The sequence below is a fragment of the Adiantum capillus-veneris genome, chromosome 22, assembly GCF_014529385.1.
Source record: "Adiantum capillus-veneris isolate H3 chromosome 22, ASM1452938v2, whole genome shotgun sequence".
NCBI lineage: Eukaryota > Viridiplantae > Streptophyta > Polypodiopsida > Polypodiales > Pteridaceae > Adiantum > Adiantum capillus-veneris.
In genome coordinates this window covers 30,635,347-30,663,295 of record NC_140952.1, presented here as the reverse complement: position 1 = coordinate 30,663,295, position 27,949 = coordinate 30,635,347, and the positions used below count along the sequence as shown (strand labels likewise).

General features: G+C 42.5%; 1 protein-coding gene across 1 annotated transcript; it reads left to right on the top strand.

Annotated features, from left to right (window-relative positions):
• The first annotated feature begins 154 nt into the window (after positions 1–154).
• LOC147429104 (uncharacterized) lies at positions 155–7,230 on the top strand. Its single transcript, XM_086494981.1, has 11 exons — positions 155–303; positions 392–777; positions 990–1,479; positions 1,694–1,784; positions 1,972–2,137; positions 2,219–2,292; positions 2,405–2,461; positions 5,668–5,718; positions 5,768–6,081; positions 6,649–6,696; positions 6,788–7,230. The coding sequence occupies exons 1-11, from the start codon at positions 155–157 to the stop codon at positions 6,855–6,857; spliced, it is 1,896 nt and encodes a 631-aa protein (XP_086351107.1). The 3' UTR covers positions 6,858–7,230.
• Positions 7,231–27,949: the final 20,719 nt, after the last annotated feature.

Genomic DNA, 27,949 nt, shown 5'->3' with positions numbered 1-27,949 from the left:
CCAGAAGCATTAGGAACAGAATTTTTGCCACTCGCAGCAGAACCATAAGAAGTGGCTGCATTACTGTTACCACCCTTTCTTTGAGAAGCAATAAAAGCCTGTTCAACTGCACGCTGCCTAGTATGGCAATACAGGTTTGGCCATTTGAACAATGATGCCCTTCGACTTGCTTTTCGAGAACAAGCGCTTCAAGGCTTACCAGATGTTGGGAGTAAGCATGGGAAATGCATTGCCTGCATTCATGGGAAACAACATCGAGAATCCATCCCGAGGCTTTCTACACAGAGCCATTGCCGTGCTCGAGTTGGTTCACACCGACCTTTGTGGACCTATGCAGACCCCTTCCTCCGCAAGGCTGTTTACTTCACATGTTATTGGTGGATGAATTTAGCCGCTTTACTTGGGCATATTTTCTACAGCATAAGCACGAGGCTTTTGGCCTCTTCAAGAATTGGCGTACTCTTGTGGAGAAGGAAAGCAATCATGTATTGAAGACCATTAAATCGGATAAAGGTGGGGAGTTTATCTCCAATGGTTTCATTCAATTTTGTACGGACCATGGTATCAAGCGAGAGCTTGCGAATACCAATACACCTTCAGAGAATGGAGTTGTGGAGCGGAAGAACAAGACAGCAGCAGAGTTGGCCAGTAGCAGAGTTGAGCATCGAATTTTACCTAAGTCCTTGTGGGCTGAGGCAGTTGCAATGGCTGTCCACACCATCAACAGATCTCCGATCTCTTTAGTTCCAAAGATGACACCATTTGAAGCCTATTTTGGTAAGAAGCTCGACGTCTCCCATTTCAGAATTTTTGGGAGCGATGCCTATGTCCATGTACCGAAGGAGCAAAGGGGAAGTCTGACCCCAAGACCCGCAGAATGATCTTTCTCGGCTACAACTCTCTTTCAGTGGGATATTGACTTTATGATCCAAAGAAGAAGGAGATTGTCTTAAGCCGTGATGTTGTCTTCAACGAGACCTTATCTTCAGAGGGGGGCCCCGCTCCCAAGCCTTCCACGACGACTCATGATTTTCTGATTCTTGAAGACCCAGATTTTGACTTGCCCTATGATGAGCCCTCTTCTCCTACCCTTGTCCCTCAGGCCACGGAGGAGGATGCACCCATTTCCGAAGAAGCAGTTGACAGTGGATCTCATCACAATGCCAATGTAGAGACAGATTTGCCAGTGGCTCCCCCCGAGGGGAGCAAGTATGACAAGTTGCCGAAGTGGTTATTGGAGACCTTGCGAGATTCAGCAACCTCAGATTTCCACCCGATTGGCGTGAAGCTGGTACCTCACGACTCTCACCTCGACTTTCGACTTGCCGAGGTAGATGTCCCGTTACTACATGTGAACTATGCATTGATATCTTCAGTGATCCAGGACAGAGTTCCTCTTACAGTTGAGGAGACTTTCACCCTTAGAGGAAATTGGCCATGCAAAAAGAGATTGATTCCATCAAGAAGAACAACACATGGGTGTTGGTTCCACGGCCTGCCAAGCGGAAGTGATCAAGGTCAAGTGGGTCTACAAGACCAAGTACAAAGCTGATGGTTCTATTGGACAAGCACAAGACGAGACTTGCAGAAACCCGGTGTAGACTACGAGGAGACCTTCGCACTGCCCGCACGGATGGTGACCATCCGGAGTGTCTTTGCCCTTGCTGCCCTTCACGTGTGGCCGGTTTTTCAGATGGATGTGGTTTCGTCATTCCTCAATGGATCTAGAGGAGGTTTATGTGGAGCAACCTTCAGGGTTCCAGGATCCAGAATTTGCAGACATGGTTTGTAGGTTGCTCAAAGCCCTCTATGGCCTCAAGCAATCGCCTAGAGCGTGGTACGAGAAGATTGATTCCTCTTTCCTACGACACTCCTTCCAGAGATCTTCTGCTGATCCAAGTTTGTACATTTTTCGTGAGGGAGGGTTAGTGACACTTGTTATCCTCTTCGTCGATGAGCTTGTGATTACAGGTCCATGTTGAGCATATCCGCAATATTATGGAAACCTTGTCTGAGGAGTTTGAGATGACAGATCTTGGCTTGCTTCATCATTTTCTTGGATTGGAGGTTAGGCAGACAGAGGGGGGTATCTTCCTTTCTCAGGAGCAGTACATCCAAGAATTATTGGAAGCATTCGGTATAACCGAGTGCAAATTTATCTCTACTTCCATGGATCCCAATCATAAGTTGTCGTAGTTTGATCTTTCTCTTTTAACAGATGCAATAGAGTATCAGAAACTGGTTGGTTCTCTCATTTTGGTACTCAACACCCGATTTGATGTCAGTTTCCCGGTGAGTCTACTCTGTTTTTTTATGTAGAAACCCGCCAAGTCACACGTGCAGTAGGCCATCAGGGTCCTGCAGTATTTGAAGGCGACCAAGTCATTTAGCATTCACTATGCAGCTGGAGGTTCGGATCCCCAGGTCATTCTACGAGGATAAAGTGATTCAGATTGGGGAGGTGATCCAGACGGCCACAGGTTTTACCTTTTCCTTTGGCTCATGAGCAGTTTCATGGAGCAACAAGAAACAATCAACAGTTGCCTTGTCTTCCACAAAGGCAGAGTACAATGCTGTTTGTAGTGCTACATGTGAGTCAATGTGGATTTGGATGCTACTTTTGGAGATGGGCTTTCCGCAGTAGACGACCATTATGTACTTAGACAACCAAAGTTGTATTGCCATTGCAAGGAATCCGGTGTTTCATGCCCGGACCAAGCATATAGAGATACAGTACCATTTTGTTCGTGAGAAGACACAGGATGGCTCTATCTGACTAGAGTACATCCCGACTTCAGATAACCCTACTGACATCTTCACCAAACCTCTTCCACATGCGACACTATCCTCTCATGCCAGCTCCCTTGGACTCCTTCCACGTCCAGGAGCTGAGAGGGGGTGTTAGAGTTCATCTTCCTGTCCGGTGGTAGCTCCGATATCTCCCAAAAGCAGATTAAGGAGTGAGGGCTGTTTTGTGGCTGTGCCTGGCCGTACTTGAGGTAGACATACCTATTCTCAGTGGTGCACATCATTATATTGCTCACCTGATAGGCTAGCATGAGGCGGGACCACTGTTCCTAGGATTTCCCGGGGTCAGAGTCTCGAGTTATCTGCACTTAGGCCACTAAATACGTGTTCCAGGTCACTTTTATTGAGTTTACATGTTTATTAGCCATTCTAGCCATTTTCCAGAATCGTGGGGTTTTCTGGCTGCGTAGGGCAAACTAGAGTTTGCCCTTTATAAGCAGCCCCCCCCGCCCCCCCCTCCTCTCGTACTTTTGACAAGTTGTTGAATGCAGATTACAAGCGTTTTCTCTCTCTAGCGTTTGCAGTTTCTAGCAAGCACTCTCTCTCTAGGCTTTTTGTACATTCTCTCTCTAGCGTTTTCTGTAGGTGGCGACCTCTGCTTGCTCTCTCTCTCTCTCTCTCTCTCTCTCTCTCTCTCTCTCGCCCTAGCGCTTCTCTTTCTGGCCTATTCCCACCTCTCCATAGCGGTTGTGCATCCCCGGCGAGATCCAGTGCCCGTTCGGTGGGCGGTACGCGCTTGTGCTTGCACGGCGAGGAGATCCATCACGATACATTCGAGATCTATTGGCTGCCCGTCACAGAGAGGTGTCTTGATCACAAGACAAGTTCCTCATCCGATTCACCTTCTTTCCGCTACACCTTTGACAGGTTCATGGGGCGCCTAGATGGCATTACCGCCCACGAGTGTGGTTGTTTTCTCCTCCCATATCCTGATTTATCCGTCATTGTACATATCTTATCGTTTCATTGGGAAAGTCTCCCCACATTTTGATGGAGCCCTCTGTCGTAGGGGCAGTTTTCTTAACTAATGGAAGGATCTTTTTGTTGCAAAAACAAAAAACTAGCTTGATCACATTACGGAATGGGAAACGTGTTGTTGCATTCACATAATATATGAAAACACATCTATGTCGATACGTGTGCAAGCTTATTCCTCATTGGAGATTGATGAGTGAATGAAAGCTGCCCATTGGAGTAACAGTCTAGTCCAAAATTTACGAGAGGGATAATCGAGAAGAGGGTTGGGAGGGGCAGACTGCTAAGTCAAGGTTGATCTTGTGGAGGTGGCTCTCAATGAGAAGGTCACACTTGGAGCTCTTTGAATCTCATGAGCTGGCGGGAGCAAGAGGACAGGCAGAGGGATGAACGTGGGGGAAGATATGGCAGCCTTAGGCGAGGGGAAAGAGGGGGGTGTGGCCAGTTGAGATAATGTACAGGAAAGTGCTTGCCATCAATGTACTCTCGAGCTTTGTTTTATCTAGTAGAACTTCAGAATGATTCCAGACAGGAAGGCATTGAACCTATTGGGGCCACCATAGAAGTTAAAGCTGCCCGATTTATTTTTAACTAAGGTGGCAATAAACTCTCAATTTTGAGCTTGCAGGATAATCAGTCTGACCCTATACTGGTTGCAGTAAAAATGGATCCACTGATTTGTAGTATCGGACTTCTCTGCTTTTGCCCTCCGTTTAAGCTTTCTGTTGCTTTCCTGCATCTTTTGGACTGACTTTTCTGAGTTTGCGCTACCATTATCAACATTGTCTTTGGTATTTCATGCATGATTCAAAATTTCCATCTGTCTTCATGATTTGGTGAGATGAACACACTCGAGCTTCATTTTCTCCTTTATCCACAACGAAAAGTATTTCATCAAAATACTGCTCGTTGTCTTTTCAAGAGAAAACAGAAAGTCAATGTGCTCCTTTGCCCACCACATCTGCCCACATGCAAGGTGCTCCAAGGCGTCTAAATGTGGACCCTTCTCTGAATCCACATGCTTTAAATGACTCAGCGTCAGCTCTTGTTTACCTTAGTAGCATTGTGAAGAAAAGTAACTTTTCAAGATCATCCCCATGTTCTGAGTGTAAAAGAGACGGGAGAAAAATCTGATGTAAGCCTGCATTATGCAGTTTGTGAGCAACTTTTTGTCTCATTCTAAGGGTGCTAGCTTGTTAGGCGGATTAAGTTGTTTGCTTTTGGACCATGTCTAGTTGAATGGCGTCTTTAAAAAGTTTTCATGTGCAAGAGTTCATCTAGTTTCATTTCAAATTGTTGATGGTTGACAAATAAAGTTGATGGAGTTATATCTGGGTTGGTCATGTTGAACCTCACTCTTACATGGACAGTTTCAGCTTACATGCAACCAAAACTATACAAGCATAGTCCATGTAGAGGATTATTGGAGATTATCTATGGTTCTTTCATGTTTGATAAGAACCACATGCTCGAAGCAAGTAGGCTAGCTTTCAATTGAACATGAGCGCATGTTTTGACAGGTATCTTAAAGGAGAATAAGGTAGTCATAGAGGAGGTGTTGCCAATGATAATTTGCGTTGATGCACTCTGCAAAGTGATGCATTGTTTAGATTCTTCCGGAAAATGTCATTTTATGCATTTGTAAATCGATCTCAAATTTCATAATGATATGCATGCAGTACCTCTGTCAGCATTGTGATGGCCTTGTTTGGTTGCCCATGGCTTTGGCACTAACATTTTGTAGAGCCAATGAATTTTCCCATTCGACTTGCGTCATTGTAGCTTGTGTAAAGAAGGCTTCGCATTGACGTGGAACTACGTTTAATGAATATTTTTTGTGAAGCGTTAGAAGGATATACTAATATATGTTTCTTCAATGTTTAGGTCGATAAATTGTTGAAGAAACAGGACATTGTGAAGATGAAATATAATGAGGTGAGTATGATGGTACTACTAGAGATGACGTTTTTAATGTGTAAGAAAGCTTGTTAAATGGAGTCTTTTTTGTTTTCAGCCGATCAGCCGATTTAACATATTGGGTGAGACTAAAGTTTCATCTTGGGTGAGAGAAGTAGAAGAGACTTTATACATGGACTCTTTTATAGGACGTGCGCCATTTGTAAGCTCTTCGAGTGGTAGTGGAAGCTCTCATGCTTTAGACCATTATCACGATTGGGTCATGGGTGTGAGGGATTTTTTGTTTGGACCTAGCCACTTCAGAGTGGGTAAAGTAGTCTCTGATGACTTCTTATACTCTGGGCACTGGGTGTTTTTATGGAAAATTTTATGTAGTCACATGTAAGGATAAATGCAATTTATCACTAGGACACGAGTACACAATCTTCACATTCCACATTGATCGGTGTCATGTCAGGGAGTTGAACTAAAACTTCTTTATCATGTGCACATGTGACTACATAAAATTGCCCATAAGACCACCCAGTGCCGGAGTATGAGAAGTCATCAGAAACTACTCTACCCACCCTGGAAGTGCGTAGGTCCACGCAAAAAATCCTTCACCCATGACCCAATCGTGAAAATGGTTTAAGGCATGAGAGCTTCCACTACCACTCAAAGAGCTTACAAATGGCACATGTCCTACAAAAGAGTTCCAGTATAGAGTCTCCTCTATTTCTCTCACCCAAGATGAAACTTTAGTCTCACCCAATATGCTGAATAAGCTGATCGGTTAAAAACAAAAAAGACTCCATTTAACAAGATTTCCTACATATTAAAATGGTAATCTTTAGTAGTACTATCATACTCACCTCACTATATTTGATCTTCACAATGTCATTGCCATCTTACGAATGAAACAAGTCCATAATTGCATGCCAAGCTCCTTGGATTCCCTTCCAATTGCAGCAATACCAACCGGCGAGCCAATTTGGACCATGAAGTGCGTGACCATAGGTGTGTTGTCTTTAAAGTATGATTGAACTTCTAAAGTTCTCCTTGGAAATGTTGTGTTTATATTGCTGTTTTTTTTGGTTAAAAATTTCAGGTGTTCTTGGAACAGCCTAACACGGCCTCCAAAATATGATAAATGGTGGGAGAGTAGAGTCCTTATGTGAGTGGCTACTACGGTGAGCGCTAGGGCTGACATGGGTTTCTCGGGAGGACCAGTGGTGGATAAAAGCTCAAGGATCATAGGGATGATTCAAGGAGGTCGAGGGTCTGTAATGAAGACTGTGGCCATCATCCCGATAGAGGAAGTAGCGAAGGTCATAGGAGTACTCTCCTTTAGTAGACCTGGATTACCTCAAATATTCCATTCTAAGTACATTACGATGTATGGGAAACTTTGTAACGGTACATGATTACTCTTATGCCTTGTTTTGAGTATGTTGGCCCTCTCTTTATATACTCCATTTTCTATGCCTTCCCAATATTGACTGGTGCTTCCATTATTGAAAGAGGAATTTGGAGATCTTTTTTGTACACAGATTTAGCCATGCAACTTCTCCACTCAGCAATGTGTTTTGAAATTGTGTCTACTATTGGTCTTCCGCCATCTTCATTCCAAACTCTGCAAATCATCCTCTCTACAGGCCCATTGGTGAAACACAAATTTTACATTTGGTCTGGCATGCGAGCTGGCGAATTTTTATTGCCATATAATATTGAAGAGTGTATAGTCGTCCGAGGGTAAGGGTGGCTATCAGACACGTATATGCTGACACATATGCAGACATTGTCAAATGCAGTATTTTTGGAAAACATTATGGGTGATGTCTTATACATTCAAACATAACATGATGAAGGTGATTGTTATTGTGTCTTCTAGATGATTAACTTACCCCTAGATTTTTTCCTTCATGTTTGGATGTGGCCTTTTCTAGGATTCATGTAGCTATAATGAGAGGATTGCTGATCCTCTTATTTTAAATGGGTTTCCTCTGTATATTGCTTTTGCAAGTGCTCGAATCCTGATTTCTTACCACCACGACCATTATATAGAATTCAACATAGCAATAATGATATCAGCATTGTAATGATTCTGTTGCATGTTTCTTTCACAAGTGTCCAAAACTTGATTGCTTTCGAGGAGCATCATATAGAATTCAACATAGCAATAATGATATTAGCATTATGATGATTCTGTTGTATGTTTCTTTTGCAAGTGTTTGAATCTTGATTGCTTATGAAGAGTGAATTCAACATAGCAGTAATGGTGTTAACCTTGTAATGCCAGTGGGATTTGCAAGGTATGATGTATCAGTGTGTTGTTCTGAACAGCAGGCTTCATAAGTGTGTGCATTGTTGGTCCTTCTAACTTGGCAACATAGTAATTTGAAATGATGTGGCCCCTATGGGTCTGGAAAAGAGCTCATTCATTACCCCTCTTGAATATTCGAATAGTGCAATTGCACCAAGCACTTGATCTGACATACATTCATGACACTAGGTCATTGTTGTCTTTTTACTAGTGATTTGATTAGCCGGTAGATTTGGTGAAAGATATATCGATGAACTGACCATTAAGAGATTTACTGGATAATATGTTTTATCAGTGAACTTCAGATGTATCCAACTCAAAACACCTAATAGATATTGAAAGGGCTTTCTAGTACCTGATGTGAGCACTTATAGAAAATGCTATCTCTAAGTCCGATAGTGATAGAGAGTTTTTTCTTCCAAAACAATTTAATGATGGTGTAAGTTATTATTACTTACGAATCAAATGAATTGCATGTAATAACAGGCTCCTAATATGGAGAAATTCAACCTCAAACCAATCAAGAGGTGTTGCATGTACCCTCGTGTCCACTTTGCTAAGGATGAAAATCATTGTTGTACTCAGGCAAAAGCATTTGCTTTTGCCATGCCCTCCTCTCTCACCTCCTTCAACCTCTACTCTCACCCCACCTTTGCCTCTGCCGCTTCAATTGGACAGATTTAAACTATTGTATGTAGAGGAGCTTCAGGAGGCTCTCAGGGCATTGCCCCATGGTAGATGTCTAAAGGAGGATGGTTTGACTCCCATTCTTGGAGTAATGGGAGGCTCTTGGTCAAGACCTATGTAGTGCATACCAACACATTTTGCACATTGCGGAGATGCAAGATAGCATGAGTGAGGGTTTGATTTATCTTATCCCCAAGGAGGGGGGGATCTTTTGACGAGCATTAACAGTCTCAAGTCAGCCTACAAAATTCTATCAAAGATTTCGAGCTCGAGGATTTAGTTGCTACTTGAGAGTTCCATTCATGAGACACAAACGAGTTTTGTCGAGGAGCGTATTATCCTTGACAACATTTTCACCTTTTGGGAGGCGATTGCTCTTGCTCATCTCCGAGGCCTTATCAACTTTCAATTTTGATCCTTCTCAAGACAGAAACAAATTAGATAGTAATGATTGCATGGTTTTTAACGATTTCATAAAATTTCACAAATCAAAATAAAGGAAATTTTTCTTTAAAGGATCAATAAAACTTTTATGTTTTATGAATTGTTAGGTGATTGATACCATGCAAACTTCTTGCATTTTGATTGGAGATATGCAATGGTCTTGTACAAAGATTTTGCTATGGACTTTTGATGGAAAGAGGAGAAATTCCCAACTTTTGTGAGAGATATACATTGATCATGTTGTATGGAGTTATAATGGAAAGTAGATCTTTTTGGTTAACTCAATGCATGTGTAGAATTATGGTTAAATTTTGAATGCAAATTGAATCTAATTCTACTCATTGTATGCTACAATTGGATGGATTTGAACTATTGTATGTGGCTTTTTGACGAATTATGTTAGTCAACTAGATTTTATTCATCACACACACACACACACACACAACTAGACTAAAGTTTGTGGGCTTAGGTGGGAGACAAAAGCTACTTGTGAATTATTTGAGATGGTGGGGCCTCGTCATGCGCACACCAGTGTTTGCCAGTTGAGAGACCATATGGATCTCTTACCATAATGTCGGATGATATATGTGCAATTGCGACTGACTTTTACCATGATACCAGGCGATTCATACCAGGCAAACATCTTGCATTTCGATTGGAGATATGCAATGGTCTTGTACAAAGATTTTGCTATGGACTTTTGATGGAAAGAGGAGAAATTCCCAACTTTTGTGAGAGATATACACTGATCATGTTGTATGGAGTTATAATGGAAAGTAGATCTTTTTGGTTAACTCAAAGCATGTGTAGAATTATGCTAAATTTTGAATGCAAATTGAATCTAATTCTACTCATTGTAAGCTGCAATTGGATGGATTTGAACTAATGTATGTGGCTTTTTGACGAATTATGTTAGTAAACTATATTTTATTTTTCATCATACACTTCCACACACACACACACACACAGTACAATATATATTAAAGTTTGTGGGCTTAGGTGGGAGACAAAAGCTACTTGTGAGTTATTTGAGATGGTGGGGCCTCGTCATGCGCACACCAGTGTTTGCCAGTTGAAGAGACCATATAGGTCTCTTACCATAATGTCGGATGATATATGTGCAATTGCGATTGACTTTTACCATGAGTTACTTTCAGCTAAGCCACAATGAGAGCGCCGTGATACATGCAGAGAGTAGGTGTGGGCATAGATTCCTTGCTTAGTCAGTGAGGAGATGCACCAAAGACTTGGGAGCCCACTCCAACTAGAGGAGCTTCAGGAGGCTTTCCCGGCACTGCCCCATGGTAGATGTCTAAAGGAGGATGGTTTGACTCCCATTCTTGGAGTAACGGGAGGTTCTTGGTCAAGACTTATGTAGTGCATACCAACACATTTTGCACATTGCAAAGATGCAAGATAGCATGCATGACGGTTTGATTTATCTTATCCCCAAGGAGGGGGGCATCTTCGGACGAGATTTGGTACCCATGATCCATTACGAGTCTCAAGTCAGGCTACAAAATTCTAGCAAAGGTTCCGAGTATGAGGATTTAGCGGTGATTGGTACCAGGCAAACTTCTTGCATTTTGATTGGAGATATGCAATGGTCTTGTACAAAGATTTTGCTATGGAGTTTTAATGGAAAGAGGAAAAGTTCCCAAGTGTTATGAGAGATATACACTAATCATGTTGTATGGAGTTTTATGAGAGATATACAATGATCATTCTGTATGGAGTTATAATGGAAAGTAGATATTTTTGGTAAATTTAAAGCATGTGTAGAATCTACAACATTATGGTTAAATTTTGAATGAAAATTGAATCTAATTCTACTCATCGTATGCTACAGCTGGATGGATTTGAACTATTGTATGTGGCTTTTTGACGAATTATATTAGTCAACTAGATTTTATTTTTCATCATACACTTTCAAAGAGGAGATGAGAGAGAGAGAGATAGATAGATAGATAGATAGTTCTATTATCGTCCTGGGAGGTCAAATATGACCTATGGGACCAAATGAACATGTCACGTGGTGTGAGTGGAGTTCATAAGTGACTCTCGATGCTCAAAAATGGCTGAAATGAGCGTCGCAATAGAGAGTCCACATCGTGGTTGGGAGAGGAAGGTATGTAGGGAGAGATCATGGCTGAATATATGGGGGAAAGAGTACCTAATGTGGTCAAAAGCTGAGCACTCAAGTAGTGTGTGATACTCACTCTCTCGCACTTGACGAGGGCATAAGGTGCAAAGTCGATGACACTCCTCGCCAGTGCCCCAACGTCGTGTCTCGCAGCGTAGAGAATGGGAGCTAAGACGAATGGAGGCAATGGTGCGGATCGCACTCAACGGGATGGGCTCAAGGATGTAGGAATGGGTTCGGTTACCTCGTTCCGAGAAGAAGAGAGATTTGTAGTTTGGGGCAATGTGTGTGGTGTAATGGTTGAAGCGAGAACCTCCGGATTTCTCCCAAGCCGTGATACATTGGTGTTGTAAGAAGGCCTCATTAACTTGGGAGTCGATCGACGCATCCTTGACCAAGTGACATGCATCCCATCTTCCAAACCATTTCTTGATATCAAGCATCCACCCCGAACTTAGTATTTTGCTCTTGCATGTCTTTTGAACCATTTGACTTGCTTCATATGCGATTCTAGGAAGTCGATGCAAAGGGCTACGTTGTGTCTTACGCATGTACTCCACAACCCTTTGCATGCCCAAGACCTCAATGGGAAGCAATCCGGACTCAAGAAGTAAGAGCATGTAGGGTGTTTGTGTCTTGACTTGGAGAAAGTTGGTGAGAAAACGCTTTTGGACATTCTCAAACTCTTTCCAAGTAGACTTCCCAATGCTTCCACCCCACACCTCCACTCCATAAAGAAGCACCGGTGTCACCAATTTGTCAAAGAGGTACTTTTTGAGAGCCCAACACTTGATCTCTCCTGCATTGCACATGTTCTCAAATGCATAATAGGCCCTCTTTCCGGCTTCCAAGCGACGCATTGCACAATCCTTCCATTTATGATTGGATGGAACCTCAAGGCTAAGGTACTTGAAGTGATCTACCACTTCAAGTTTCTCATTGTTATATACAATGCATGGATTTTCATCATTGAGGGTCTTTACAAGCATAACCTTGGTTTTGGATCCATTCACGATCAGCCCGCTATGTAGGCAAAAGCGTTCCAAGACACTCATAAGCTTTTGTGCATCTTCTAAGGTATGTGCCAAGAGCACTACATCATCGGCATAAAGCAAAAGCATGATCACCGCATTTCCAATCTTAACCTCTTCTATGCCTTCTTGCTGCATAAAGTCAAGAACCATGCATTCCAATTCATCAATGAGTAGCCCAAAGAGGGTTGGGGAAAGTGGGCATCCTTGTTTGACACCAATAGTGCTTGCAAAAAATTCTGAAATTCCATCTCCCATATGTAATCGACATATCACTTTTTGGTAGATGTGAAAGACTGCATGCATAAATTCTCTCGGCACTTGAAGGCTTTGCATACGTCTCAAAAGATTTCCTCGCGGTACCATGTCAAAAGCTTCTTGAAATCCACAAAGCAACAATACAACTTTTTTCCTTTCAATCGAGACGCTTCCATAAGAACTCGAAGAGTGACAAGGTGATCAATAGTGCTATGATGCTTTCGAAAACCTGCTTGGCCAAGTGTACGTTTGCCATTGTTTTCAGCCCATTCACTTATCTTCATCTCCATGATACATCCAAATAACTTTGCCATTAAAGAACCAACCATTATAGTGCGATAGTTGTTCACATTGTTTACATCTCCTCCTTTGTGCAAAGGTTTGATCCAATTTGCACTCCAATCATGAGGCATGCCATACTGAAGTGCAAGGTTAAACATATTGCATATCCAATATCGTGTTTTCTTGCTTGTCCATTTAATCATTTCAGCCTTGATACCTTGAAGGTCAGCTGCCTTACGAGTAGCAAGTTTCTCAAGCGCGCGACATACATCTTCAATGGTAAAGAAGGGAGACATAAACGGAAGGGAGCTACAACACTCCATCTTATCAACATTGGGTTGCTCATAGAGATTCTTACAATGCATATACATATCCTCAAGAGTCACCAAAGCTCTCAACGCGCTTGCCTTTTAGATTTTGCCAAAACTTGTCACATGCATGTGCTTTCTCTTGTGCTAAAAGAAGTTGTTTTTCGACTTCCCACCTTCTCCTCTTCTTTTGAACAAGTGCTTTGTATGTGTGTGAACATTCCAAGTAAACTTCCTTGTCTTTGATTGCATCCAATCTTAGCAAGTGTTTTCAGGCTTGACTACATTCCATGTCAAACCATTTCTTCTTGGTGCTACCCTTCTTAGACCTTTTGCAAGACATGTGTTTCACCGAAAAGCATTCCTTCGCACAAGAGAAAATTACTTCTTTGAAAACTTTCCACTTGCATTCTAATGTTGGGCTCTCTTGATGCTCTATCATGCTTAACATTTGGTCCACCATATCAGCATATATAAGTGCTCGTTTGAAGTCTAGACGTAGGTACAAATGATTCACATCATGATTGGAGGCTACATGCTCGGGCCGTTTACCACACTTGAGGTCAATAAATAGCATCCTATGATCCGATTCCGGATTCCATTCACCAAGTGTAAAGCTTTGTATGCATTCTAGAGTGGCTTTCGAGAACAACATATAGTCAATCACGCTAGCACCGTTGTGCTTTCTACATGTAAAGTCATTGGTGCCTTGCCATAGAGATACACCATTTGCAATGAGCATTCCGGTACTATTGCACATATGTAGAAGTGACTTTCCATAGTGATCCACTTCTTTTGCATCATTAGAACTTCGATTATACATGTATGAGTCATCCATTCTTCTTGAGACATGCGGCATGTCTACTTGTTGTGTTGTAGCATATTTGTGCGAGCGTTCATGTCTCCAAAAACAATGACTTCACCTTGATCCTTGTAATGAGCAATGTCTTCCTCTAGTTCAACAAAGGGCTGATCTCTATCCATATTCAAGCAAGCATAAAAGTTGGAGTCATAGTGAGGAATGTAGCAACCGGCCACAAACATGACTTGACCATTTGGTGGGCTGATTTTCAGCCATAAGTAGCGTTTATACTTATCTTCTTTGACAATGGAAACATCTTTCAAACCCTTTTTGGTCATACATGCTACGCCTCCTTGGCCTCTTCGTTGCTTTGCATTTTTGGCCCACATCAAAGAATGCACATCGTATTTGTCAAATCCAAGAATTCATTGCGCATCATGCTTCCATGTTTCGACAAGAAGTATCACATCGGAGTCATTGGTAAGCTCATCAATGCCAATTCCCGCATTCCATGGATACCCGTTACAATTCCAAAAGCTTATTCGCAAGCGTGAGTTGGTCTCAGAGAGAGAGAGAGAGAGAGAGAGAGAGAGAGAGAGAGAGAGAGAGAGAGAGAGAGAGAGAGAGAGAGAGAGAGAGTACAATATATACTAAAGCTTGTGGGTTTATGTGGGAGACAAAAGCTAATTTTTTGAGATGGTGGGGCCTCGTCATGTACACACTAGTGTTTGCTAGTTGAAGAGACCAGATGGGTCTTTTACCACAATGTTAGATGATATATGTGCAATTGCAACTAAATTTTCCAATGAGTTACTTTCAGGTGAGCCACAGTCAGAGCACCGTGATACATGCAGAGCAGGTGTGGGCACATATTCCATGCTTAGTCATTGAGGAGATGCACCAAATACTTGAGAGCACACTCCAACTAACCGAGCTTCAAGAGGCTCTCAGGGCACTGCCCCATGGCAACTACCTAATGGAGGATGGTTTGACTCCCAGCTTCTTCTTGGAGTAATGGGAGGTTCTTGGTAAAGACCTATGTAGTGCATACCAACACATTTTGCACATTGTGGAGATGAAAGATAACATGAGTGAGGGCTTATCCCTAAGGAGGGGGGATCTTTGGACGAGATTTGGTAGCAGTGATTTATTACCACTCTCAATTCAGCCTACAAAATTCTAGCAACGGTCCCGTGTTTGATTTAGTTGCTACTTGAGAGCATCATTCATGAGACACCGATGAGTTTTGTCAAGGAGTGTAGTATCCTTGACAACATTTTCACCTTTTGGGAGGCGATTGCTCGTCTCAAAGGCCTTATCAAATTTCAATTTTGATCCTTCTCAAGACAGAAACAAATCAGATAGTAATGATTGCATTATTTTTAACGATTTCATAAAATTTCGTAAATCAAAATAAAGGTAAATTTTCTTTACTCTCTTTGAAAGAATCAATAAACTCTAACATTTATGTTTTATTAATTTCTAGGTGATTGATACCAGGCAAACTTCTTGCGTTGCGATTGAAGATATGCAATGGTCTTGTACAAAGATTTTTCTATGGAGTTTTGATGGAAAGAGGAAAAGTTTCCAAGTTTTGTGAGAGATATACAATGATCATGTTGTATGGAGTTACAATGGAAAGGAGATCTTTTTTGCTTAACTCAAAGCATGTACAAAATCTACAACATTATGGTTAAGGTTTGAATGAAAATTTAATCTAATTCTAGTCATTGTGTGCTACAATTGGATGAATTTGAACTATTGTATGTGACTTTTTGACGAATCATATTAGTCAACTAGATTTTCTTTTTCATCATACACTTCCAAAGAGGAGAGACAGAGAGAAAGAGAGAGAGTACAATATATATTAGAGCTTGTGGGTCTAGGTGATCTTGTTCAAGACAGAAACAAATCAGATACTAATGATTGCGTGATTTTTAACGAATAAATCAAATTAAAGGTAATTTTTCTTTATTGTCTTTTGAAAGAAACAGTAAACTCTAACTTTTATGTTTTACGAATTTTTAGGTGATTGATACCAGGCAAACTTCTTGCATTTTGATTGGATATATGCAATGGTCTTGTACAAAGATTTTGCTATGGAGTTTTGATGGAAAGAGGATAAATTTTCAAGTTCTGTGAGAGATATACAATGATCATGTTGTATAGAGTTATAATGGAAAGAAGATCTTTTTGGTTAACTCAAAGCTGTGCAAAATCTACAACATTATGGTTAAGTTTGAATGCAAATTGAATCTACTTATACTCATCGTATGCTACAATTAGATGGATTTGAACTATTGTATGTGGTTTTTTTGATGAATTATATTAGTCAACTAGATTTTATTTTTCATCATACACTTAGAGAGAGAGAGAGAGAGAGAGAGAGAGAGAGAGAGAGAGAGAGAGAGAGAGAGAGAGAGAGAGAGAGAGAGAGAGAGAGAGAGAGAGAGAGAGTACAATATATATTAAAGCTTGTGGGCTTAGGTGGGAGCCTTCCCCACTGAGCAAGATGAACTCATCCACCAAGCCTACCTCCAGCACCAGGCGGCTCCCTCGACGCAAAATGACGGGCAAGCAAAGTCGCATCAGAGCTATGGTGAAGGAATCAGGGACCCAAATCTTGCTGGTCCCATCCCAGTTCTCCACCCCAACGGCCATTGTCACTCTCAAGCAGCTAATATCGGCAACAATGGAGGTAAGCCTTCTGTCATACTCCCTGCCTCACAAATAGCCAAGCTTGAAAAGGATATGGAAGCCAGAGCTGTCATAGGATTGTTGGCCGGTCCTAGACCACCTGCAGAGACCCTCAAAGGTTGGATCAAACACCAGTGGGGGTCTCGAGGGGTAGTACTAGAAACTATCCAATCCCTTCCTAAGAACCATTACCTATTTGTCTTTCAAACTGCTGAGATGGCTTTTGACATCATCAACATGGGTCCTTTGCTGATCAGAATCTCCCCCTTGCTGCTGTCTCGATGGAACAAGCATTTTAATCCAAAAGTTTCGGCCCAGAAACATTACCATGTCTGGGTAGAACTCCCTAATCTCCCTCTCCACTATCATCAACACTTGAAACTGATAGCTGCTAAGCTTGGTAATGTCCTGAGGGGAAGAGCCAGAAGGGAGTTCAACCCCTCTTGGCACCCTCAAGTGCTGGTAGAAATGGATATATCTGCCCCTTTTCCCCCTGTGATTGACATTATCACTGATGATGGTTAGGGATTTGAACAACCTTTGGTTTACAAATACCTCCCCAAAGCTTGCTTCTTATGCGGTATCGAGGGCCATTTCGTTAGAAACTGTCCGGTAAAGAACCCTCCCCCTGCTCCCCAACCGACTCCTGCCCAACCCGCTGCTCCACCTTCTGCTCAGGATTGACCTCATCCTAACCCCTTTACTTATCCTGCTACCCTTGCTAAACCTCCTTCACCCCCTGTCCGCTCTACTGCCCAAAGGCCCCTTCCCAGACCTAATAAATTTGTAGTTCTAGCATCTCTAGTTGAGTTTGTTGATTATTCCGATTCTGACAATGAAGAATGTGTCCTTCCAAATCCTACAGCCACCTCTTCCACTCTTGAACAATAGGTTAATGACCTTGATAGTATGGCCAGCAAGGGCCACAACAAAGAGAACGCCGCTCCATCCTTAGCGCTTGTCCCCGTATCTAGCTCCACCCCCATGGACATTCTCAAAGATAACAAACGCAATCACACAAATGTCTCTCAGATCCCCCCTAGGTTTGACGTTGCAGGGAACGACCTTAACGTAGTCATAGATGAGAGCCATCTCATGGAACATAAAGGGGTTTTCAATATTGTTGAGACGATAGAAGATCGATTCCTCAACAAAGGGATAACTATATCAGGACCGGAAAAAGAAGAATGGGAAGGCCTAAAGGACTCCCTTCAGCTTTGGGATGCAGGGACTCCCGGGGAATTCACCTGGCAGAATTATAGCAAGGGCGATTTGGCCAGAAAAGCACGCCTAGACTGGTGTTATGTGATCCTCCCAATTGCTAATTTGTATGACAGGATCAAGGTTAAAATTGAGTTCACTAGTTGCCTTTCTGATAATTACCCTCTAAGCATTACCCTTGATGACAAGGCCAACAAGGTAATGAATCATTGGTTCCACACAGACCCAGAGCTATTCAAGCTTCAGGCAGTCCAGGAGCAGGTTTCCCAAATTTGGAATGGATGGTTTCATCCTCAGCCTCCCCTGCAAAAGCTTGGTCCTCGGAAGTCAAGAACACTCAACAAATGCTGCTCAAAACCAAGAAAGAGGTCACCATCATTAGGAGGAAAAGAAAAGAAGTTGTTGGGGTATAAAGCCCAATGTGGTCGCCCAGGTAAGTGGGCGGGCCGCTAGGTATGTACACATATTCTTTTGTAAAAACCTAATAAGAACTCACTATGCTCTACACATTACAGTAGAGCGAGTTCACCATATCGTCGTGCTCTTCTTCTCGCACTCTCTCTCGCATCGCACTTCCGCTCGTACTCCTTCAACTGGTATCAGAGCTCAGATCGAGGCTCGGGGCAGCACTGCAGGAGGCTAGAGTCACCAGCTCAGATTGGAGTGAAATTCGACAGGCAAAGACACGGCCCAAATCTCGTGGGAGAGGCCGAAGGGCTTTGTGTGCTCATAATTTCATTCTGAGATCATCTCGGCCACCGTTCGGCTTCGACAAAGGTCTACGCAGGCCATTTTCGACTACGTGGTCTCGACAGGTGCAGATCTGACTTTGCAAATTTGGGGTTTTCGGCCTACGATTGTAGGTGCTGAGGATATCGACACTCCCAGAGTGTTGATTTGTGGCTGTCTACACATCGAAGGACGGCTCACAGTTCTTGGAGGCGTGTCACATAAGACACGGGCGCATCTACACACAGACTGTAGGCGACATCCACTAGTTCATCAGGTAGCTTGTGTTTGCTGCTTGAGATTCCAGATTTCATCCTGACATTGCAGGTACTTCCACATTGGATGTATTGTCAAAGAGGATGTATGTCTGTTGAGGGTTTGCTGGCTGTGAGTCACGCAGCAAACAACCGCCGCAGCGGTTATAGCATACAGTGGGAAATTTGTGGATGTATGACTTTGTGGGAAGTCTATGTACTGTCAGATTTACTGCAGCCTTTGTTGAGGGTCGAGTGAGGTTTTATTGAGCTGGGGGATTCTTGAATGTTGAGATCCTTTCGGTGATACAGGTCTTGGAGCGATCCCTCGAGCACCCTTAGATAGGCAGCTAGGATGTATTGACTGTGAGTTAGACAGTTGGGATTGCATCTTTGCTTTACTGCCGTTGAGGCATTGTCGTAGTCTATGCTTACAGGACAGTGACAGGACAGTCAAAGACAGTACAGGTGCAGGACAGGTTTACCCACAGCTTACAGTGTCAGACAGACAGTGTTTTTTTTTTGAGCTGTTTTTTGGTCTGTTTTTGAGTACACCAGAGCCATTTTACAAATGAGACTCTGCCAAAATTTCTGCAGAATCTGAAGCTTTCTTGGTTCATTTGACAGGTTGATATTCGTTCAGAGGTCAGTTTACAAGGGAAACTCTGCCGAATTTTTCCCACGAAAGTAAACTACTGTGAAGCGTAGCTATGGCTGGATCACAGGACATTGCTCTTTACAATATCAAGAAGCTGGATGGAACCAATTTCCCATTGTGGAAGAAGCAGATTTGGCACGTGTTGGTACAAAAGAAGCAGATAAAACCTATAAAGCTCAAGGGGATAAAACCAGAAGATATGGACGAAGATGAATGGAGCGAAATGGATGAATTGGCACTTTCTACCATTATGCTGACTTTGGCAGAAAGCGTTTACTTCAATGTAGCAGATGAGATGTCGGCTTATCAAGCATGGTTAAAGTTGAGTGATCTTTATGAGAAGCAGAGTGCAGCTTCACAGGTATACTGGCTTAAGAAGCTTGTTGACTTGAAGATGAAAGAAGGGACACCTATGTCCAATCATCTGACTGAATTCAACACAATCTATAGTCAGTTGTCAGCTCAAGGTGTCAAGTTTGATGAACCTGTTAGAGCTATGTTCCTCTTGATCACATTCCGGAAAGTTGGGACACTTTTCGCACAGCTTTGAGTAATTCTGCACCTCCAGATGATTTGAACATGGCAGGTGTAGAAGGAAGTCTGCTTACTGAAGAAACCAATAGAAAGACAAAGGTAAAGGAACAGCCTTAGTTGTCAGGGGAAGGACCAAAGAAAAGTACAAAGGTGGAAAGAGGAATCAGTCTCGTAGCAAGTCCCGCAGCGCTAAAGGCTAGAATGCTACCATTGTGGCAAGAAGGGTCACATGAAAAGAGACTGCAGAGAATGGAAAGCAGAAAAAGGCAAAGAGAAAGCTGAAGACCATGGTGAGAAGAACAAGTCCTCAGTGAAGATTCAAGAAATAAATGTGACAAACACTGTTGCAGAGGATGACAGTCTAGTGTCAGCAGACATCTACTTCTTGAAAAATACAATGGACTCAGCTCTTCTTAAATCATCTGATGGAAATGCACTGAGTGACTGGATTATAGACTCAGGGGCATCACTTCATGTGTCTCCAAACAAGGAGTGGTTTACCTCTTATGTGACCACTAAAGACCATGTTCGGCTAGGCAATGGGCAGAAATGTGAGATCTTAGGTGTTGGAGATGTTCAATTGAAGTTTCAGAATGGCTCTTCTTTCACGCTGAAGAATGTGAGACATGTTCCCGCAATTACAAAGAGCTTGATCAGCACAGGTTTACTTGATGCTGGCTACGTCACCACTTTTGGACAAAACATGTGGAAGATATCCAAGGGTTCTATGACAGTAGCACATGGAGTAAAGTCTGGAGGACTTTACATGATTTATGTATCAAATGTCTCTAAAAATGTAATCAATGTAACCGAGCAGCCGAACGTTTCTTTGTGGCATTGCCGGTTAGGACATATGTCCAAGAAGGGAATGGAAATCTTGTCTCGTTCTAGTTATTTGCCTGGCTTTTCATTTAATGATTTTGAATTCTGTGAACATTGTTTGTATGGTAAGCAAACACAGCAGCCACATAAGCATAAAAGCAGTAGAAGAGATACACAGTTGGCACTTGTTCATAGTGATTTGTGTGGACCTATGCCTAACCTATCTCTAGGGGGAGCTTCTTACTTTATGACATTTATAGATGATTACTCGAGGAAAGTATGGTTTTACTTTCTCAAGCACAAGGATGAAGCGTTTAGTGTTTTCAAAACGTTTGTGACACTTGTGGAGAATCAGAGTGGCAAGAAGCTTAAATGCTTACGCACTGACAATGGTGGAGAGTATGTTTCAAAGGCCTTTCAGGACTTTTGTGAGTCAAAAGGTATAAAACATAAGTTGCTGATCCTTACAATTCTCCTCAAAATGGTGTTGCTGAGAGGATGAATAGGACCATACAAGAGAAGGTCAGAAGTATGTTGTCTAATGCACAACTGCCAAATGGGTTTTGGGCTGAAGCTGTATCAACAGCTGTTCATCTTGTAAATAGATCTCCTAGCAAGGTTTTGCAGAAGGATTCAGTGCCAGAGATGGTATGGTCAGGCAAAATGCCCTCATACAAGCATCTCAGAGTCTTTGGCTGTGAGGCATATACTCACGTTCCAAAGGAATTTAGGAACAAACTTGAGCCAAAGAGTAGAAAGTGCATCTTTCTAGGCTATGGTAATTCTGGTGAGATGGGGTACAGACTTTGGGATCTCGAATCCAGAAAGGTTGTCCGCAGCAATGATGTTCACTTTAATGAATCCAAATATCATTCTAAACCAGAGAGGTTTGAGGAGATTAGAAGAGTTGTCTTCCAAGAAGATGGACCTGCACGTGCAAGACAAAATGTCAAGGCTCAAGAGGAGCAAGGACAGGATAGAGTGGAACCACAGGTTGTGGCTGAGCCTGAGCCACCTATTGTCCGTAGATCTGGACATATCACGCGACCTCCTGATAGGTTTGTTCCATCTATGAACTATGTCATGTTGACTGATTGCAATGAGCCTTCATGTTACAAGGAAGCAGTGCAAATGAAGAACTCCGGGAATTGGCAATTGGCCATGTAGTCAGAGATGACAGCTCTGCATAAAAACAAGACATGGAAGCTAGTTAAATTACCACAGGGCAAAAAGGCTCTACCTTGTAAATGGGTTTACAAGTATAAGATCACCGCTCATGATAGTCAGCCAAAGTACAAAGCAAGGCTTGTTGCCAAGGGCTTTAAGCAATAACAAGGCATTGAATTTGATGAAGTCTTCTCTCCGGTGGTCAAGATGACTACATTGAGATGCTTTCTTGCATTGGTTGCCATATTAGATTTGGTGTTGCACCAAATGGATGTCAAGACAACGTTCTTGCATGGTGATTTAGATGTGGAAATTTACATGCAGCAGCCAAAAGGGTTTGTTGAGAAAGGCAAGGAAGATTGGGTATGCCAGTTGTTAAAGAGTCTTTATGGCTTAAAACAATCACCGAGGGCATGGTACCATAAATTCCACAAGTTTATGCTTTCTCAAGGCTACAAACGTAGTGAGTTCGATCACTGTCTATATACAAAGAAGGCTAAGGATGGTAGTTGGCTGATCCTTATTTTGTATGTGGATGACATGTTGATTGTTGGCAAGCACTTGGAAGAAATTTCAGCTATGAATTCAAAGATGACAAAATCGTTTGACATGAAAGACATGGGTGAGGCAAGTCATATACTTGGTATGCGCATTGAGAGAGACAGATCAAAGAAGTTGATTTGGTTATCTCAAACAGAGTATATTGACAAGGTTTTGCAACATTTCAATATGGAGAAGGGAAAGGCACTGAGTATTCCATTGCCACCATATGTGAAACTTAGCAAACAAGATTGTCCTGTGTCTGAGGAAGAACAGGCTGAAATGGATAAGATTCCATATGCGTCTGCAGTGGGTAGTTTGATGTATACAATGATTGCTACTCGCCCAGACATTGCATTTGCAGTGGGAGTAGTAAGTCGATACATGTCAAACCCAGGCAAGAAACATTGGGAGGCAGTGAAAGGAATATTGAGATACATGAAAGCTACAAAGAGTATGCGTATATGCTATGGGAGTCAGGAGCTAAGTGTAAAGGGTTTTACAGACTCAGATTATGCAGGTGACTTAGACAACCAAAGGTCTACGTCAGGGTATGTCTTTACATTGGCTGGTGGAGCAGTATCATGGCGTTCTAGATTACAAGATTGTGTTACTCAGTCTACTACAGAGGCTGAATATGTTGCAGCATCAGAGGCATGCAAAGAATCAATTTGGCTTAATCGACTAGTAAAAGATTTGGGAATCAAAGAAGGGATGCCTGTGTTATATTGTGATAGTCAAAGTGCTATACAATTGGCTCGCAATCCAGTTTATCACTCAAAGACAAAGCATGTGGATGTGAATTATCATTTCATCAGGGAAATGCTCGAGGATAAGCAACTTCAGCTTGTCAAAGTTCACACCACAAAAAATCCTGCTGATCTACTTACAAAAGGACTTCCCTCAGAGAGCTTTGCGCATTTTCGCAAGCAGTTAGGTGTAGGGTAGTACATCACTTCTCTACATCTCTTGTATATTAGCTTGTATAGTAGCTTCTCTCACTTAAAGTACCACATTGGACTTTAAGTGGGAGGTTGTTGGGGTATAAAGCCCAATGTGGTCGCCTAGGTAAGTGGGCGGGCCGCCAGGTATGTACATATGCTTTTGTAAAAACCTAATAAGAACTCACTATGCTCTACACATTATAGTAGAGCGAGTTCACCATATCGTCGTGCTCTTCTTCTCGCACTCTCTCTCGCATCGCACTTCCGCTCGTACTCCTTCAGAAGTAATGTATGCAAAGCTTATTCACCTTGAAAACTCCTAACCTGATCAGATCAACAATCCATGATCTCTGTCCTAAGAGCTCAAATCAGAGCTGAAGAGGATTTAGCTCTTAAACATGCCTCCCTTTTTTTTTAAAGAATGGTGGGCTGGCAAGGTGGACAGGCCCTTCGAAAGCATGTTTAAAGCCCTAAGAAGGAAAAAATCCCGTGAAACCGTCCCCCTCTTTGTTGACCCCATAAAGAAGGTCTCTAACGATCAAGAAAATCTTGAATATGTTAGATCTCATTTTGAGGACATGTTCAGTCTAAAGGAAGTTATATCACCAGAAATTGAGGCAACTAGGAAACAACTTTTTGTTGCCCGCAAGAGAGTTATCCCGCTTGAAGACTCTGTCAGGATGGACTCTCCTCTGTCTATCAATGAAATTCAGATGGCAATTGAATCTCTCAAGGTAAACAAGACCCCTGGTCTGGACGGTTTTCCTGCTGAGTTCTTCCAAACTTTCAAAGAATTGATGGCTCCTTTCATTTTAAAAGTCCTGGAGGAATCACTTTCTCATAAATCTCTTCTCTTCTCCATCAACACTGCTCTACAAAAGGGGCCCTAGGGAATCCCTGTCTAACTGGCGCCCCCTCACCATGATCAATTCTGTGTACAAAATCTTTGTCTGAGCTGTTGCAAATAGAATCACTCATGCTCTAATGAAATGGATTTCCTCTGAACAGAAAGTTTTTATAAAAGGTCGTAACATCTTGGAGGCAGTAATCGCGATGTGGGAAGGCAGTGAGTATGCCCAAGAATCCAATCAGGATTATGTCTTTGTAAAAATCGATTTTAACAAAGCCTATGACAGGCTGGAATGGTCTTTCATTCTTCTAAGTTTGGAAATGATGGGTTTTGGCCCCACACTGTTAAGTTTTGTTCAAACCCTATTCGGACACGCCTGGGCAAGGGTTGCATTTAATGGGCTCCTCTCCAACTTTTTTACCCTAAACATGTCAGTTAGACAGGGATGCCCCCTCGCTCCCCTATTGTTTGCAGTAGCTGCTGATGGTCTGAGTTGCTTGGTAAAATCCAAGTTGCTTGAAGGGAAAATTAAAGGCATAAACTTGCCAAACTCTGGTGGGCAACAACGCCTCTCTCAATTTGCGGATGACACCAATGGTTTACTTGCTAATGAAGAAGAGACTCTGTGGGAATTCTGGCAATGCTTGCATATATTCTGCACTGCCTCTGGCTCCAGAATCAATCGCACAAAGAGTGGAATCAAACAAGGCTCCTCTAAACTCCCTCAATGGCTTTTGGCTTCAGGCTGCAAACTGATCCTCCCTCACCAGCCCTTTCGGCTGCTTGGTATCCCCATGGGTTTTGAAATTTCGCTGAAAGATAGGTGGAAGTGGGTCTTAGAAATATTTCATACCAAACTAGAAAGGTGGAAAGGATTCCAAAGTTCCCTAATCGGTAGAGTCATCGTCGTCAATCATTTATTGATAGCCTATGTGGTCTTCTTCCTCTCATGTTGGAGACCCCCTGACTGTCACCTCAAGGAACTTGTCAAAGTCTGCTGTAACTTCCTTTGGTCTAGGGACCCCTTCACTAAAGGTAGAGCTAAGGTCAAATGGGACATTTTCTGTTTACCAAAAGATAAGGGAGGTTTAGGCATCATCAACATCCTCACCTTTGTTGATAAACTAGCCATAAATCTAGTGGTCAAAGCTATCCATCAGCCCAGTGACGAGTGGTCAATACTCCTGCTGAGAAACACTCTCAAATTCAGAGCCTCCAGCTCAAAAAGATGGAAGAACTTGCCTTTTCTCACTTTGTTGTTTAGCCCTCACTCATCTGCTCCAGCAGGCTCTGATCTTCTTCGTTCAATCTGGGGAGCTTGGAACAGGCACATGTCTCTGTTCTCCCCTAATTGGAAGTCCAACCATAGTCAACCTCTGCTGCTTAATGAATCCATCTGGTGGCCCTGGGTCACCCTAAAGTATCTTCCAGTAGACAGTGCGAGACTAGCTCTCACCATCCACAACAAAGGTGTTAAAACTTGGCAAGATGCTTGGTCTCCTTCAACATTTGACTGGCTCCCTGATATGGAGCTTTCCCTAAAGTTTTAGCTACGACCTTGGGAGTTGTCCTATCTCAGGTGTAGACTGGCCCTCCTCCCTAAATCTCTTAGATGGCTCTTGAACTGCTCCCCCTCCCTCTCTCTCAAAGGGATAGTGTGGCTAGGAGGTTTCTGTCTCCTTCACCCTCAAGTCTACCCCAAACCCATCTCCCCGCCCATTCACATCATTCTCAATAAGAGATGGGGGCTTTCTTTGGATAGGAAACAATGGATGTTCAAATTCAAAACTCTGTGGGACCAAACCTGCTCTCCCAAGAAATCTACTCTTCTTTGGCTCCTTATCTACAAAGCTATATGGTCAGGTCAAAGGCTAGCGCGGGTCGGGCTCTTATCGGGGGATTGTGCCCAAGATGCAATAACACTATTGAGGACCTTCCTCATCTGTTCATGAACTGTCCGCTTAATATACCTTTCTGGAAACCAGTCTGCTTTGTCTTGGTCGTGTCATCACTTGGAAACACGTGCTTCTAGGAGACTACATAGGCTATCCTTCTATTATCTGGAATCACATTAGGGCAGAATTCACATGGGCTATTTGGAGACAGAGGAACTGTGTGATGTATGAGGAGGCTTACCAGGTCTCAAACCTAAGAATATTCTTTGATGAATTTTTTTTGCAAGAAGAAAGCTAGCCCTTGAAGGATGCCGCATATATAGAAAGAAGAAGAAGATGCTATGCATTGTTGGAAACCTGTTTCAACTCACTGGAGTGGACCCAGATATTTGCTACACTAGGGATGCGATGGAGGAATACATCCAAAAGGACCTGGATCTGCTCACCAATAGCTGGAATGAAGCTCGAGCCCTTCTTGTTAAGATCAGAGTTGAGCTTGATGCTCTTAAAAACTGAATCTCCCCTTGTAATTACTGACCCTGGTAATGCTCATGCTCCTTCCTTGAACATTTTGATGTAAAGTGTGTCCTTTACTAATATAACCACCACCTTCTTTTGGTTTAAAAAAAGGAGTTTTTTGAGATGGTGGGGCCTCGTCATGCTCACACCAGTGTTTTCCAGTTGAAGAGACTAGATGGGTCTCTTACCACAATGTCGGATGATATATGTGTAATTGAGACTAACTTTTACCATGAGTTACTTTCAGCTGAGCCACACTCAGAGCGTCGTGATACATGTAGAGAGCAGGTGTGGGCACAAATTCCCTGCTTAGCCACTAAGGAGATACATCAAAGACTTGAGAGCACACTCCAACTAGAGGAGCTTTAGGAGGCTCTCACGGCACTGCCCCGTGGTGGCTTCCTCAAGGAGGATGGTTTGACTCCTAGCTTCTTCTTGGAGTAATGGGAGGTTCTTGGTCAAGACTTATGTAGTGCATACCAACACATTTTGTACATTGCGGAGATGCAAGATAGCATAAGTGAGGGTTTGATTTATCTTATCCCCAAGGACGGTGGATCTTTGAATGAGATTTGGTAGCGGTGATCCATTACCACTCTCAGGTCAGCCTACAAAATTCTAGCGAAGGTTCCAAGTTTGAGGATTTAGTTGCTAGTTGAGAGCAATCATTCATGAGACACATACGAGTTCTGTCAAGGATGAGTATCATGCTCCCAAGTCTCAACCAGTGTATTTTTTTTGAACACTGACCTTGAAATATTACTCAAGTCTTTGGCGAGAAAATGAATCTAAATTTATGAGTTTGGCGAGCAAAATTATTTTAAATTAAATTTATCATTTTTTAACAAAAAATTTAATTTAGATCTTAATTGGTCATTTTTTTCAATATTGCATGTAAGGACAAAAGGAACATCTCTTACAACTTTTTATATAATAGGAAGAAGTGATTTAAGTAGTGCCACCTAGACTTTTCAAATAAGTATCAATGTCACAACACACCTTATATGTACTAGGGTTTTTCTAGGAGACAACATCTTGTTGAGTAGGCTAAGGTCTTTGAAATCTAGAGTAAGGTCTTTGACAAGGCTAAGGTCACTTGTAACTCGGCCTCATTGGTCACACATTCCTATTTTCTCGAGGGACTTGCCTCCTCCTTGGGCAC

Bases quoted from the DNA above. Each gene is read 5' to 3' on its own strand.
- LOC147429104 (XM_086494981.1), top strand. From the start codon at position 155: ATGCCCTTCGACTTGCTTTTCGAGAACAAGCGCTTCAAGGCTTACCAG. The intron at 2,293-2,404 runs GTGAGTCTACTC...TTCACTATGCAG, and splicing joins GATTTGATGTCAGTTTCCCG to CTGGAGGTTCGGATCCCCAG. The intron at 2,462-5,667 runs GTGATCCAGACG...TTCAATGTTTAG, and splicing joins AAGTGATTCAGATTGGGGAG to GTCGATAAATTGTTGAAGAA.